At 37.7% G+C, this 17,104-nt stretch overlaps 1 protein-coding gene across 10 annotated transcripts in view; it reads right to left on the reverse strand.

Moving 5' to 3' along the window:
• IFT80 (intraflagellar transport 80) overlaps positions 1–17,104 on the reverse strand; it is a 106,340-nt gene that overhangs the window by 51,096 nt on the left and 38,140 nt on the right. For 9 of the 10 annotated variants that reach the window (XR_007477649.1, XM_049710515.1, XM_049710508.1 and 6 more), the window contains 2 exons: positions 14,900–14,989; positions 13,800–13,937 (listed from right to left, as the gene is read on the reverse strand). The exons of the other annotated variant lie outside the window; for it this stretch is intronic. Coding sequence is in view for 8 of the 9 variants with exons in the window: in XM_049710515.1 (XP_049566472.1) it covers positions 13,800–13,937; positions 14,900–14,989 (228 nt within the window). In the remaining variant the exon portion in view is untranslated. The remainder of the gene's footprint in view (positions 1–13,799; positions 13,938–14,899; positions 14,990–17,104) is intronic. 10 annotated transcript variants of the gene reach the window in all.

A 17,104-nucleotide genomic window follows, 5' to 3' on the forward strand; every position in this document is an offset into this window, starting at 1 on the left:
CTGCTTCTTCTCCAACTTTATTTGGATCTATTCTCATCTTTGCTCAATTGTGTCTGTTCTAATCAAACTGGATTTTAATCTCAGCAATTTCTGCAGTACAGGGCTTTGTCCCAAGAGGAAGCTTGATTTGTTAGTTTGAAGAGTACCTTCGACCCAGGCATCTCCAGCACTGTCAGATCCTGTCATGATCCCCTTGCACTTACTCCGAATTGGATTCTACAGAAATTTCTTTCCAGTTTCAGCTGCTGTTCTCAGATTGGTCTGTCTCACTTTCAGGTATCTGTTGGTGATTTGGGAGTTCTTCTTTTCTTGTGGTCTTAGAAACCTGGCTACCTTTGCTTTGCTTCCTCATACACAGATGCTGTTACCATGTATACTTGTCAATGGTACTTCTGGGAAAATCGCTTGTATTTAGGGTTTTGTAGGGATAGAGTACCACCCACTTTTGCTGTAGTTGCTATCTGTAGGTTTTGGTTATAGTCTTTTCCTTTCTCTGTTTTATGAGGAGATTTGAGAGGATTGAGAAACTATGCCACTATACCCAACAACATGGATAAATCTCACAGATACATGGTTGAATGGAAAAAGTCAGACAAAAGTGTAAATACCATATGATTTCATTTATATAAAGGTTAAAACAATCAAAACTGATCTGTGATGACAGAAGTCAGAATAGTAATTACTGTGGAGGGGTAACTGATGGGGGGAGGCACAAAGGAAATTTCTGGGTTGTTGATAATATTCTATATCAATATGGGCAATGGTTTCTTCGGTACTTGTATATATAAATAATACTGAGCTGTACACATAAGATACTGTACATGTTTTATCTCAATTAAAAAAAAAATGCTGCCTCTGCCATTATCATTCCCCCAACCTATTTTATTGAAATTATACTTTTTTTGTTTTGTTTTGTTTTGTTTTGTTTTTGTTTTTGTTTTTTTTTGCGGTACGCGGGCCTCTCACTGTTGGGGCCTCTCCCGTTGCGGAGCACAGGCTCCGGACGCGCAGGCCCAGTGGCCATGGCTCACGGGCCCAGCCACTCTGCGGCATGTGGGATCTTCCCGGACCGGGGCACGAACCCGTGTCCCCTGCATCGGCAGGCGGACTCTCAACCATTGCGCCACCAGGGAAGCCCCTGAAATTATACTTTGTTTTCATATTTTGAGACATAATATTGATCTAAAATAAGTAAATGTCAATACTAAAAAATAAAAGGATATATAAAAAAATATATATTTATAGTAATCATAATCATGTAAAGATGTCTGCTCAATGACTTGTAAGGCACACAGAAAATGAAAATATTTGATTTTTTTGTATGTTATGGTTATGGGTATTATTTTTTCTATTTTTTGTTATCATTATTTTTGTTATAGTTTTTTGCCATAAATTTCTTCAATATATAAGCTGTCTTGTGTATTTAATTAAACTATTTAATACTAATTACTATTTGTGCTTTCACAATACTGGTAAGGTTTTCTATTTTTTTCATAATTCCAAGCAATAAATTGTAGCTAACACGGTTTTCTTAGAATACAGAATATGAAAAAGTATACATAAATTACTTTTGACTTGGATAAGTGAAAATAATTTATAAAAAAATAACAATATGTACCAAAATCAGAAAAAAGCAAATTCATATTTGTGCTTCTTGGTGAAAAAAAACAACAACACATGTTTTGTTGTTCATTTAAAAAAAGGTTTTTTAATGTTTTTAAGTTACTCCACCAGAGAGGAAGTTTACTTTAACCAATTTAGCCTCATCCGAAATAAGTACAGACATATCTGAAAATTTACCATTATTCTATTCTTTATTCATTCTTCCACAATTATAACCTTTGCCATTAAATAAGTATGATATTACATTATCTGTTTACATATCAGTACTCTCAAAAGAGGTGAGCTACTCCTCGAGTACAGGTATGGATATTATTCCTTGAATAGTCAGAATATCACACAGAACTTAACACACACAAATATTTGTTGAATGGATGAATGAATGTGCCTGTGTCTTTAAGCAAGCCTTCCTTCCCAGAGCTTAACCATGACTTCAACCAAACACGACTTTTAAAATTTAAACAAATCCAAGGAGCAAATTAAAAGCCAAAGATTTACAAATTTTAAACTAGCCATCTCAAAAACATCAACGAAACTGACTAAATGGATCAATTCTAGTAAAACTAGTCAAAATGCTCCAATGGAAGTCATTAATTAAGTTACATCAGTTGAGTTAAAGTAAGTCATTAAAAACCAAAACAATATATTTTGTCTGTACAATGATGCATTAAAACGCAACATTTGGACTTCCCTGGTAGCACAGTGGTTAAGAATCCACCTGTCAATGCAGAGGACACAAGTTCGAGCCCTGGTCTGGGAAGATCCCACATGCTGTGGAACAACTAAGCCCGTGTGCCACAGCTACTGAGCCCATGAGCCACAACTACTGAAGCCTGTGCGCCTAGAGCCTGTGCTCTGAAACAAGAGAAGCCACCACAATGAGAAGCCTGCGCACCGCAACTAGAGAAAGCCCGCGCACAGCAACGAAGACCCAACACGGCCAAAATAAATAAATAAATAAATAAATTTTTAAAAAATGCAACATTTATGGAACATCTATATGTTAAATGTTTTTATAAAAATTAATTAATTTATTTTTTTTGGGCTGCAGTGGGTCTTCGTTGCTGTGCACGGGCTTTCTCTAGTTGCGGCGAGCGGGGGCTACTCTTCGTTGTGGTGCACGGGCTTCTCATTGCAGTGGCTTCTCTTGTCGCGGAGCACAGGCTCTAGGCGCATGGGCTTCAGTAGTTGTGGCATGAGGGCTCTGTAGTTGTGGCTCGCAGGCTCTAGAGCACAGGCTCAGTAGTTGTGGCACACGGGCTTAGTTGCTCTGCGGCATGTGGGATCTTCCCGGACCAGGGCTAGAACCCGTGTCCCCTGCATTGTCATGCGATTCTTAACCACTGCACCACCAAGGAAGCCCTTAAGCGTTGATTTAAAAAGATTAAAAGTAAATTCTGTAATAGAACTCTGATGTTGTACTGCTTGCTAAGTTTCTCAATTCTGGACAACAGGGTCTTATTACTGTAAAGCCAGCCCAGTTCCCTCACTTTATGTTTACATTTTATGGCTTTATGGTTTCTAGCAAAGTTGGTTTTATAGCAAATCTGAAAATACAATTCTAATTTTCATTATAAAGACAGAAATTTATTCATGCAGAAAGAAAAACTCTCAGAGAATTAAACTGAAAATTTTTGGCAAATATGGCTAAGGAGGCTTTGGAACACAAATGGCAACCTCCTCCATTTTCTAGGACCTGGCCCTCCCCAGCAATCCCTATGGTTACTGCATTAGAGTCCTGATGGCCATGTTTATACAACATACCCCAACCTGACTGACCAGGCATGAGTTCTTAACCAAGGTTGGGCCAGTGACCCCTTCCCTGAGGGTATTTAAAACTAGGACTAAGATTCTTATCTCAGTCTGGCTACTCTCCTGAGTAGAGATGTATACTTGAGAACTGTTGACATTTGTCACTTTCCAGCAGGTAAACTGGGGAGGGTTGGGGAGGGGTCAGTTTGCTGGGAAAGGAAAAAGAGGAGGGATATGCAGAGAGAAAAGCAGAGGCAAAAGGCACAAAGGAACCGCTTTGTGTGTTTTCTTGGCATTCCAGTTTCTGATTCCTGAGGCCTAGCTACATCCTTGCTCTGGCTTCTAGAAGATAACCCTGTAATTTTAGAGCAAATTGCTCTTTTTTGCTTAATGGTTTCTGTTACTTGCACCCAACTATAATAAAATGTAGGATAAGTCTGAAGTTCTAGGATCAGCCACACTTCTCTAGCACTACCTCAGTTTTTCCCACTTCTGGCACATCATGTAGAGTACTACTTCCTCCTCTACAAACCTCATATTAAAAAACAAAGAAGCACCACACTAATACTACTCAGGAAAGGAAGCAAGCAATATGTCCAGTGCCCATGGAAAAGGCGTCACAGAACTGTGGAGTTGAAAGGAGAGAGGCGATCACTTAGCCCAGATTATCTATTTCATAGATGAAGAAGCTGAAGGTCCAGAAGAAGCCTTTAACTTTGTAAATTCACCACTGGAGCCTTGACTCCAGGGCTCTACAAACATATCAATACTATTCCTACGTTAAAATAAAATAAAATAAAATAAGCAATCATACTGGACAGCACAATGCAGAGAACAATTGAGAATTCATCTTCAAATTGTTGATGTATTAAAGGATATTACATCTCTTTGAGGGAGGATACCATTTTTTTCCTCTGTATTCTGTCAAATTTCTTAGGATACCATTTTTTTTCTGTGCATTCTGTCAAATTCCCAGCAGGGAAATGAGAGCTATTTAAACTAAAAAACATAACTTGATTATAACAACTTTTAAAAGTACCTCCTAAATGTCAACTTCACTCTTCTCTTTACTACTTCTATATAAATACACTAGAGTAAAAGGATCCTCAAAAGCATATCTTTAGCCAAGTTGGATTAATTCAATTCATAAAATTGTGCATTCACAAATTAAGTTTAGGAGGAAAAGAAAATAGACGCAAAGTTTCTTATTTTTCTTTAAGGTACACTAACGATTTTTAAGATCAATATTCTCTCTAATATACCAGGAATTAGCAAATTGCAGGCTGTCTTAAATTACGTGTTGACATACATAATTGACAATGAAAAGTGACATATAGCAGTATGACCAGTTACTGCAGATGATGAATCATTGTAATTATTTTAACTGAATGGGAGAATGAATGGAGGGAAGACTTTTTATTATAATGACTAACTGATATTCAAGAACAGAGAAAATGAAAAAAGTTCTCTCTTACATAAGCAATAGCACCACCTGCTGATACATAAAAGCAAAGACGTCAGTTAATTTAAAATCTGGCCAAAGGTACTTTATATATTCAGATCTTTTCCCTTGAATTCTGTTCCACTTAACGTAATATAATGCAATTCATTAATATATTCTGTGTATTTATTTATAATAACTATGTTAATTTTAAAGTTTTTACCTTACATATTTGAATCATGCACTTAAAAAAATCAAAGGTAAAAATAAAATGTATTATGGAATCCAGGGGAAAATTTTAGTTTTTGTCTGATATTCCCTGACCACTTCTCCTAGAATAATGCCATCTCCCATACCTATCTTTATTTTTTTATAGCATTTATTACCACTTAACATATCATGTATTCATTCTGTTTGTTTATAGTCTTTTGTCTGCTGGTATAAAAACGCTCAAGAGCAGGGAATTTATTTTTGTTTACTGCTGTTTCTTTTCTTTTCATTATTATTTTTCTTTTTATTATTTATTTTTGGCTGCGTTGGGTCTTCGTTGCTGTGCACGGGCTTTCTCTAGTTGCAGTGAGCGGGAGCTACTCTTTGTTGCAGTGCGCAGGCTTCTCATTGAGGTGGCTTCTCTTGTTACAGAGCACGGGCTCTAGGCGCATGGGCTTCAGTAGTTGTGGCACGTGGGCTTCAGTAGTTGTGGCTCTCAGGCTCTAGAGCACAGGCTCAGTAGTTGTGACGCATGGGCTTAGTTGCTCCAAGGCATGTAGGATCTTCCTGGACCAGGGCTCAAACCCGTGTCCCCTGCATTGGCAGGTGGATTCTTAACCACTGAGCCACCAGGGAAGTCCTCTTTTTATTATCATTATTATTATTTTTTTTTTGGCTGCATTGGGCCTTAGTTGCGGCACGTGGGATCCTTCACTGAGGCGCACGGGCTTCTCTCTAGTTGTGGTGTGTGGGTTTTCTCTCTCTAGTTGTGGTACGCAGGCTCTAGGGCACGTCGGTTCTATAGTTTGTGGCACTCTGCACTCGGGCTCTCTCACTGAGGCACCCAAGCTCAGTAGTTGTGGCACGTGGGTTTAGTTGCCCCATGGCATGTGGGATCTTAGTTCCCTGACCAGGGATCGAACACGCGTCCCCTGCATTGGAACGCGGATTCTTTACCACTGGACCCAAATGGAACTACCAGGGAAGTCCCACTTACTGCTGCTTCTTTAACACCTAGGGCAAGTGCCTGGCACATAACAGACTCTCAATAAACATTTGCAAAGAAATTAATATGAAAATAAATGAACAAATGAATATGCAGTGCATTTTTAAGCTTCCTGGAAAGTATAATAGCTGTGTCAGAGACTTCAAGGATCTTGATAGACCTTGCCAAATTATGCTTGAGAAAAGCTGTACTTCAACACTTTATGAAGAGGCCCATTTTCCCACTTTCTGATGAGTGGGAAATGGCGTTAGAAAAAATGAACCCATTACTGAAGAAACTGAATATACTTGGGGGTTCTGGAGGCATTTACAATACACCTCTTTTATCCTTTGTTCATTTTTTTTTCAGTTAAAGATTTTCTATGTGGTTCTTTTTTATAATTTCTATAAGACCACTAATTTAAAGTCTTTGTATAGTAAGTCCAATGATGGGCTCTGGAGGGAGTTTCTATTTCTTTTTTTCCTATGAATGGACCATACTTTGTATACTTGTAATTTTTTGTTAAAACGTGGACGTTTTGAATATTATTATGTGGTAAACTCTGGAAATCAAATTATTGCCCCCTCACCAGGGCTTGATGTTGTTGCTTTACGAGGGATACAGTCATCTGTTTATTTAGTGACTTTTCCAAATTATTTTTGCAAAGACTGTATTCCTTTCATGGATGGTCACTGAAGTCTTCATTCTGTTATCTCAGTGGTCAGCTAGCAACCTGACAGAGCCAAAAACAAAGAAAAAAATACTCCCCCACTCTGCCAATGGGCTCTGAGCTGGGACACTCCTTCAACACTTAGCCAGGCCACCTATAATTCGGCCTTAGCCTTCACCTCCTGCCTATGCAGAGCCCAAAGACCTGCCAGTAATACTCCTCTAAAGTCTTTACTGTGTGTATGGCCCTGAGCATGTGTGTTGCACACTGAATTCCTCAGTATATGTGACAGCTCTCCAAAGCCGTTATTTTTCCATACATCTTCCTCCTCAGCCTCTTCCTTCCCAGGCTTTTTTGGTCTACCTGCAGCTTGCCCCATTCACCATCCCTTGCCCCAAGTGGTTGTGGGTAGTATGCCTTTACATGCTTTCAACAGATGCCACCTGGGAAGCTACTCCAGCTCTGAGAGATTTCCAAGGGAGGCAAAACAAAGACAAGCCTCTGTGCAGGTGTCTCAGGAGAACCAAAAAGCATAACTACAGTTTTCTGAGAACATGGTCCATATTGTTCCCCTGGCACCAACAAGCTACACCAGAACTCAGGCTGCCATTCCCATGGCCACTGCTAAGCTGGGAATGAGGGATGGTAGGCAGGTAAGCAAAAAACGCCACAATGCTTTCTTACCAAAATTTAGCACCCTCTTTCTTTCTTCATTAAGCATTTCCCTGGTTGCTACAAAGTGTTTTTTTTTTTGCGGTACGCGGGCCTCTCACTGTTGTGGCCTCTCCCGTTGCGGAGTACAGGCTCCGGACATGCAGGCTCAGCGGCCATGGCTCACGGGCCCAGTCGCTCCGCAGCATGTGGGATCTTCCCGTGTCCCCTGCATCGGCAGGCGGACTCTCAACCACTGCGCCACCAGGGAAGCCCTGCTACAAAGTTTTGAATTAGATTCCAGAGCTCTGAAAAAGTTGATTCTGATATTTTTTTTTTTGGGCCAGTTAATGGTTGCTTGAGTGGAGGGACCAATTCTTGGAGCTCCCTACTCTACCATTTTCTGCAACATCACTTCTTTTTATTTTTATTGAAGAATTTTTTAAAGACCTTTACTGCATCTGTACCATTGATACACAGTCATTTAAAAAGGTTCACACTACACAAAATCATATAAAGAAGCAAAAGATCACCCAAATATAGTATTGGGTGTACCTTTAGCCACAATAGTTAGTAGTTAGAGGTAGTTAGAGTTATGGGTATACAATTTTATACAAGTGAGATCACAGAATAAAACCTGGTCTTTTTACTAAATAACTTACCATAGATAGCTTTCCAGGTTATTAAACATCATCCCTCTTCCCCACTTCTAATGACTTGAGGGTATTCCATTTTAGGCATATAGAATATTAACCTAATCAGCCTCCCACTTGTGGACACTTTATTTCTGATTTTTACCATTATAATACTGCAATGAAATTGTTATGCATACATCTTTGTGTACTTGTCCAATGATCTTTAGAGTAAATTCCTAGAAATGAGGGGAAAAAAAGGTTGAAGAAATAAGAATAGAGCCTTGTTGACCTGTGGGACAACATCAAAGGTCTAAAAAATTTGTAATTGGACTTCCAGCAGGGAAGGGAATGGGGCAGAAAAACTTTGAAAAAATAATGGCCAAAATTTCCCCCAGTTTGGTGAAATCATAACTTTACATATTCAAGAAGTATAAAGAATCCCAAACAAGACAAATACAAAGAAAGTCATACACTATCAAACTATTGAAAACCAAAGACAAAGAGAAAATCTTCAAAGCAGCCAGAGGTAAAGGCCACTTTACACTCAGGAGAGCAATGATACCAACAGTCACTTATTTCTCATCAAAAACAATAAAGACCAAAAGAGAGTACAGCAATATCTTTAAAGTGCTGAAAGAAAGGAAAAACAACTCTGTCAACCCAGAATTGTAAATCCAGCAAAGAGGAAAATAAAAAACATTTTCAAATATACAAAAAGAAAGAAAATTCATCACCAGCAGTTATACACTATGAGATATGCCTAAAAGAAGATTTATAGGTTGAAGGAAAATTGTATCAGATGGAAATTAGTATCTTTAGGAAGAAATGAGAGCACTAGAAATGCTAAACATTTCTTTCTTCCTTAATTTCTTTAAAGTGAATATGACTTTTAACAGCAAAAACTGTATCATATTGTGATAGATGTAATATAATTATAGCATAAAGGAAAGGTGGGTAAATGGAATACCATGGATGCAAGGTTCGTATATTTTACATGAAATGGTATTATATTAACTCTAAGTAGTATGTGAGACAAAACAAGCTCCAAGTAATGCTCATTCTCTGGTCAAGGGGCCAGGTAGAGGGGTTGCAATGCAGGATGGAACCCTTTGGACATAACTACCCTTCTCCGAACACACACTATGAAAGAAACCATGGCACTCTCCCAACCAGGCACTGTGTCCTGTGGAAACAGTGGGATGGAGCCCTGGGGAACATTCCCGCTCTGCACTCAAGTGAGCAGAGGTAGCACCTTTCCGCCTCCCCACGTGGTGCTGTAGAGACAGAGCCCCTCAGGCCATTCCAGCCCTGCAATGCCAAAGCAGTGGCCCTCTCCAGTGAGCACTGTGAAGGCTGCCCAGTGGGGCCCCCATCTACCATGCCTGATTTGCACTAATGACAGCAAAGAGGCAGCACCCAACCCCCTCGCTACAAGAGTTGGGGTAGGATTATGGAGAGGAGGGAACTGGAGAACGGTATTCTTTAAGTCTATGTATAAAGCCCTTGGAACACCATCAAGCAGCCTATTCATGCAGCTGACTTGAATCAACACAGTAAAACCATGACAACTAACTGGACTATGGAATACCACCTAAAATGGCTTTGAAAATGAAATTGATATTTGAACAACAATCCACAAAAGTGAGCCAGGATGTGAGTTCTGAACCAATACAGGTAACTTGCCTACTTAAATAGAAGATGTAAATGGGAACAGGAGTTTCGTATCAGCCTAGTGAGGGTCTTTTTAGAAAATTCCAATTTTATGATGAAAGTTAATGGGAATATTAGATTTACTATATAACAACTGAGTTGGAGTAATGTACCTATACAAAAATATAAAAATTTCTGCTTTTTCAAATATTCTTCTCATCAGTCCATTTACATACATGCATAGTAAGGAATATATTCAAACCAAAACCTTAGTTACAGCCTCCAAGCATTTGAGGTTTTTTCTCCCACTAGAAATATTTCTTGAAAAACATTAAAAGAAAATATTTACAAAAACCACATTTTTCTAGGCTTATTATTTCACAGATAACCTGAAAGTTTACACCAACATCATTCTTTAAGACTTATATTAAAAAATTACTGTCCAATTTCTGTCAAGGAAGCCTAGATAAGAATTTTTTAAATGTTGATTAAGAACACTGCACTCAACTAAAAATCTGTGAAGAGCTCTCAAAACAGAGCTCTCAAGATAGAAATCTGATAAATTTGTAGCAAATCCTTCCTCAGGACCAGATTTTTATAATATCTAATATTGAAATTATTCCACAGAATCTGGCCCTGGATAAATGATTACTACTATTAATTATACAACTTTAAGTTGCAGATTTTGAGGAAAAAAAAAGAAGCAAGGAGCTACATTTAAGTGTGACATTTCTAGGTTGAAGAAAACATGTACTTACTTCTTAAAAGAAGCCTTAATAAGTTTTTTGCAACAGATAAACAACTGTGTGAGAAAACTATGCAGCACCAGCTGACTTAAATTTTTGGCTCTAACTTGACACCACTTACTCAGTAAGTAGAAAAGGTGAAGAATCTCAATAAGCATTGCCCTTCTTACCTTTCACCATACGAACTTGCCTTGACCCTCCAAATAGATTAGTTCTCATTACGAGGAACAGCCTGTACCTCCTTGTAAAATTTATTACAACTGTAATTAAATAACTGAGTGGGTAATTAATTATTTAATACCTGTCTTAGCAACAAGAAAGTAAACTCCACAAGGGGAATGTCTGCTTGGCATTTTTTAAAAAGATGTGCAGGAAGTAATTATGCAGTAGGTAATTTGGTTTTGACTCAAAATGCTTATAGCATTTATATCTTAGTGAACAGAATTACTTCCCAATAAAGATGTATATATTCTATATCACCTTAAAAACAATTTTCCATGTTTTAATTATATATACATATAAATTAAATAGCTTCAAAATTCAACATTTGTTTAAAAAGGAAAGAAAACTGAATTACATGATTAGAGAATCCAATGAATTTTGCAAGCAAAATAAAATTAAAGGATAAATCTAGTTTTTTCCCTCTTCAAAAATTATACAAAGCATGTTTTTTATTTGAAAACTTTAGAAAACGCAGTTATGAAAAAAAATCACCTATCACTTCAAACTCCAGGAATAACCATTGTTAAAATGTGTTATATTGTCAGACTGTTTTTCTATTCATATATAGACACATATCTTTACACAAATAGGACCATCCTATAGATAAAATTTGTAACTTTTTTCTGACAATATATCTTAAAAATCTTTTCATGGCATTATGAAAGCAGATTATCACTTTTAATAACTATATAACAGGGCTTCCCTGGTGGCGCAGTGGTTGAGAGTCCGCCTGCCGATGAAGGGGGGCACGGGTTCGTGCCCCGGTCCGGGAAGATCCCACATGCCACGGAGCGGCTGGGCCCGTGAGCCATGGCCGCTGAGCCTGCGCATCTGGAGCCTGTGCTCCGCAACAGGAGAGGCCACAACAGTGAGAGGCCCACGTACCGCAAAAAAAATATATATATATATCTATATATCAAAGCTGATTCATGTAGAGCTTTTCTGGGTGGAGGAGTACCAGGGGCTCAACCTCCTCACCTCTTTTCTACCCCACAGTAACCCCTAAGGGGGCTCCACATAAAATAACTACATTTTAAAATAGTAAAATCTAGACTCTTTTAGATGGCAAACACAGAACCTTTTCTGTATTATCTCCTGGTACCATCCCATGCAAAATCTTATTGACATTGCACAAAAAGCACCATACTTTGATGCACAAGAGGTTCCTTCTGCCTACAACTTTCTTCTCCCACCATGTCTCCTTGAAGAACTACTAATTCTTCAAGCCTCAGCTCTCAGTCAGTGTCCCACAGGCAGAGTTAGGCTCTGCCACTCCTCTATTGTGCTTGCACACAGCAACCTCATGTATAGCATTTACACAGTCTTATAGTCTGATTCTCCACTAGACTGTCAACAACTTGAGTGAAAATCTTTACATCTTCCCATCCCCAGTTTCCAAAATACTCTCTGATGACTAGTATATATATGATATCTATTGAATAAAAGAAAATATATTTAAAATGTCAATCACAAGTCTTAAAAAATTATTACAATATATTCAGTCTATTCAGTTGAACAAGGTAGGAACAAAATTCTTTTAGAAAATTTACTTTACCTGAATAGTTAACATTCTAAAAATAGGTTTGGTGTTTAATTAAGTAAATCTTTAATTCAGTTATTCGATCAATTCAATGCCCCAAGATTTTTAAATCTTTAAATATTTTCATCAAAATGGCAAACTTAAATTATTATGCTTAAATGGACTTATTAGTGAATTACTGAGTATCTACTGCATTGTACAGATAATAGAGAATCATTAAGCTATAGGACCTTATAAACTATCTACGGAGTCAAAAACAATATACATAAAACTAAAATGGATGATATAAGAGTATATAATACACTGTGAAAATGAGAATATATATTCTATAGGCTGAGAATCATTGATAGAAAATCAGATGAAAATGAGATGGTCTAACTTAACATCCTTATGTTAAAACTAAGAAAAGAGATCTAGGTGAGAGGAAGTTAGAAAAATAGATAAATAAACTTTATCTATGGAAGGTATCATGAAAAGAAGTCAAATATGAAGTGAGCCTTAAAAAATAGGAAGAACTCATTAAGTGTAACAGATGAGAGCATTCCATGAAAAGAGAAGATGAGGACGTTAGTGAGGGGCAGAGAAGATTCATGAGTCTGATTTGAACACATACAAATTAGAGAGTAATGGGGGGAAAAGACAAGAGGTTTTATGGCACCAGGTTTCAGACAGCTTCAAAGTCAGGCAGAGGACTTTATATTTCATATGATAAAAAACAAGCAACCAGAAAACTTAATAGGTCATTTAAAAAGCTCTAAGAATTCTAAATTAACTGTCCTGTTTTGCATTTAAGGAAAATAAGCTACAGAAAACTTATGTGATTTCCTCATAGTTAGGAACAGTATGGAATAGCCCCACTCATATAATGCTGCCACCTCTGGAGCACTTTGATGAAACAGTTCATTCTTCAAGTACAGTGGGTAAATACTGCTGAGCTTGGCTGTTTGCCTAAGTTCTAAACAGAATTTGTATAGAGGGCATATTCTCTTGTGAGAGAAAAATCTCACACACATTCAAATATGAATTCTTTGGTTTTAAAATGACCATTCAAAAAATTTAGTATCAATTCCTTACCAAAAATATGCAACCAAAACTTTTGTATGAAACATATTGACAGTTAAAAAAAAAAAAGGGGGGCTTCCCTGGTGGTGCAGTGGTTGAGAGTCCGCCTGCCGATGCAGGGGACACGGGTTCATGCCCCGGTCCAGGAGGATTCCACATGCCACAGAGCGGCTAGGCCCGTGAGCCATGGCCGCTGAGCCTGTGCGTCAGGAACCCCTGCTCTGCAGCGGGAGAGGCCACAATGGTGAGGGGCCCGCGTACCGCAAAAAAAAAAAAAAAAAAAAAAGGTTCAAAACTGAACCCTCACAAAAAAAAAAAAAAAAACTGAACCCTCTATATTGATTGGGCATAAATTTTAACACTTTACCATCTTTCACAACCATGCTTAAAATAAGTATTTCCAGAAAGATAGTAGAGAACATACCCAATCTTCAGATTGAACTTAAAGAGCTTGTATGGTCCCATAAATCTGGAATTGATTGAACCAGTATATTAAGAAGACAAACCAGAAAGATGCAGTCAAATGCATCACTGAAAATGTTTTTTAAAGATTGAGAACCAGGTGTGTTGTGCATTATGACAGCACATCTGTGATTGCTTACCACTATAACTTACCCCAGTTTTATCACACAAGCGTAAAGTATGAAATGATCCAACAGCAAATAATTCTCCATCTGGAGCCCAGGCAACTGAGGTAATAGGATGCTCATGAGGTTGTGAACTGTACAGAGGGCGGCCGTAGCTATCCCATACCTACAAAAAGCAAATTTTAAAAATTCTTTTATAAGTCACCACGTTATTACAAACAAGTTTGTAGCTTCTAGTAAAGTATCAGGTAAAGATTTAGAAGTCATCACTTTATAATATTAGCAATTACATGTCTTTACTATCCAACAAGGCAAGGTGGGGGTAGGGAAGCTGTATTCCTGGAAACCTAAATATCTCCCCCAAAAATGTTATGGTATCATCATGATAATTTCAGATTTTACTAACGCTTTAATTAATCATAAAAACTACCCATTTTAGGGCTTCCCTGGTGGCGCAGTGGTTGAGAGTCCGCCTGCCGATGCAGGGGACACGGGGTCGTGCCCCGGTCCGGGAGGAACCCACATGCCACGGAGCAGCTGGGCCTCTGAGCCATTGCCGCTGAGCCTCCGGGTCCGGAGCTGTGCTCCGCAATGGGAGAGGCCACAACAGTGAGAGGCCCGCGTACCGCAAAAAAAAAAAACAAAACTTAAATTGATTTAAAGAGTCACTAAAACTAGGAGTTGTTTTCATGTTGCTACTCATTAAATCAAATTCTATAGGTCAGGGACTTCCCTAGTGGTACAGTGGATAAGACTGCACGCACTCAATGCAAGGGGCCTGGGTTTGATCCCTGGTCAGGGAACTAGATCCCACATGCGTGCCGCAACTAAGGAGCCTGCCTGCCACAACTAAGACCCCACGTGACCAAATAAATATATTTTTTTTAATGGTTAAAATGGTAAGTTAAAAAAAAATTCTATAGGTCAATGAAATAGGCCAAATTAGAAAGGCAACACTTCAAAATGCCACTGAAAATTATAAAATAACAATTTGCTAAATTATTAGAGTTAAAAGATATGGCTAAAGAGAAGGACTAAAAGAATACTCTTACATGCTAAATACTTTTCACCAAAATTCGATTCTTTCAACCAGGTGATAAATTCAAACATTATTCAAACATTACATACCTTATATTTACAGTCTTCGCCAGCAGATAAAATTAAATCATTGACTGAGTTCCAGTCTACTTTTAAAATAATGCCATCATGAGCTTTCCACTATGAGAAAAAAATAAGATATTTATTATAACTTCAAGAGCACTGAAAAGTTTTTTAAATAAGAAAAGGCATTTTGCCTCTTTCTAATGATTCTTTTGTCCTCTTCTTGGAGAAGACTCCTATCTTCCTTTCATAACCATTATGCTGGTTTCATTTCCAATTTAAACTAATGAAAAGCACCTTGCACTATGACATCCACTATATAACTCACATCCTTATTAATTTCCTCAATTGCCTGGACTCCAGATGGAAAATCACTTGCTATTGAACTATTCCAAGCTTGACATCTGTGTGATAATAATGGAATGAATATGTTATGTACTCCAAAACTTACTTGAATCCAAATTTTGCTCCCTTTGCACAGTTGATCCCATTACTGATACTGCCTTCATTCTTATTTACTAATTCTTTTATTTTTTAAAAAAACTTCTACTACATGCACATCCTCTTTAGTACTCTCTTCATTCTCTTCTGTACATTCCCCTAAGCTTCATTCTCTTTACCTTCATGTCCCTGGAGTAGTCACTAACTACTCTGAGAAAATTCTGCTGCATTTACCATATAACAAAAGGTTTCCCACAGATATATACTCTACACATATATAGAATGCATACATATTTGTGTATATATCTAAGTCACCAAAAAATTGGCGATCTAGAAATTAAGCGTGGATGTCTTCTTGATCTTAAATATAATTTATGTGCTCATTTAGCTATTAACCACGCACATAATTAAAAGCCATTAATCTTTCACTAGGTTTAAGCAGAATAATATAACTGAAAAAGATTAATTTTTCTTGAAGACTATAAGGTACATTTTAATGTCTGAACCAACCAACTTTGTTTCAAAGAGTGACTGATTTTAAGGGTTTTCTCTCTACAGAGCCTTCCCGGGAAAATCTATTATTCTTAATGTATACAGAAAAAAACATCAAATTAGGGTCAAATAAGCCCTAGGAATAAGCAATAATTCATAGCTTGTTTTATTCAAGATACATAAAAATACACTCTGTCAAAAACAAATGTTTTGGACTTCCCTGGTGGCGCAGTGGTTGAGAGTCCACCTGCCGATGCAGGGGACATGGGTTCGTGCCCCAGTCCAGAAAGATCCCACATGCCGCGGAGTGGCTGGGCCGGTGAGCCATGGCCACTAAGCCTGCGCGTCCGGAGCCTGTGCTCCGCAACGGGAGAGGCCACAACAGTGAGAGGCCCGCGTACCGCAAAAAAAAAAACCAAACAAAAAAAAAAACAAATGTTTTGATAAAGCAATAATTTTCACAATTTACTGCTAAATTAATCCAATGTCCTAAAATAAACTGCAAAGACAAAAATAACAAAATATAGATATATAGAGATATACACGTGCAGAGATTCTCAAGAGTTTCATTTTAAAACTACAAAAATAAAATTTTCCATATTCAAAAGTTAGGAACAAAATATGGTTTAAATTTTCCTTATACTATAATTTAGAATATCAATTATATATTACATATATTCACATATTACATATAATGCATAGACATTTTTCAATTATTTCTTAATGTATTAGGCATTTTGTAAAATTCCTTTGAATCGTGAGCTCCTCACAGAAGGCAGGAACTATGTTCTGTTTCACTTTTAATACGTTACACCCCAGCATAGCGCCTAGGATATAGTAAGTATGCACTACATTCCCACTGAATGACTAAATAAACAGAAGTCTCCTCACTCTGAAACCAAGTTCTGGGTCTCTAGAAGAGTCCCTAAAGCTCTTAAGGGAAATGAAATATATACTTTTGAACTGTATTCTACAAGCAAGAATTAAATAAGCATTCTTTTTTGTGAATAATCCAAATTTGAGTATGTGTTTATGCCCAAGGAGAATTGCTGCAGCTTTAGTTTTCCAAAAGGAATAGAAGATTTGCACGAAGTTACTAATTATCCTTTAACCCCTCTCCACTCTAGCTGAATTTTGGCAATGGATACTTTTCTTTCCCTTCACTACCTCTTGGGCCAAAGGTTTTACCGAGCCACAAAACGATAATTTATCAATGGTGATTTAAGCATCTTCCTGAGTTTCACTTACATATGCCTAATTACAGGTATCTTAACAAATCACATAACTATAAACTAAAAG

Source organism: Orcinus orca, chromosome 5 (assembly GCF_937001465.1).
Source record: "Orcinus orca chromosome 5, mOrcOrc1.1, whole genome shotgun sequence".
NCBI classification, from domain to species: Eukaryota; Metazoa; Chordata; class Mammalia; order Artiodactyla; family Delphinidae; genus Orcinus; species Orcinus orca.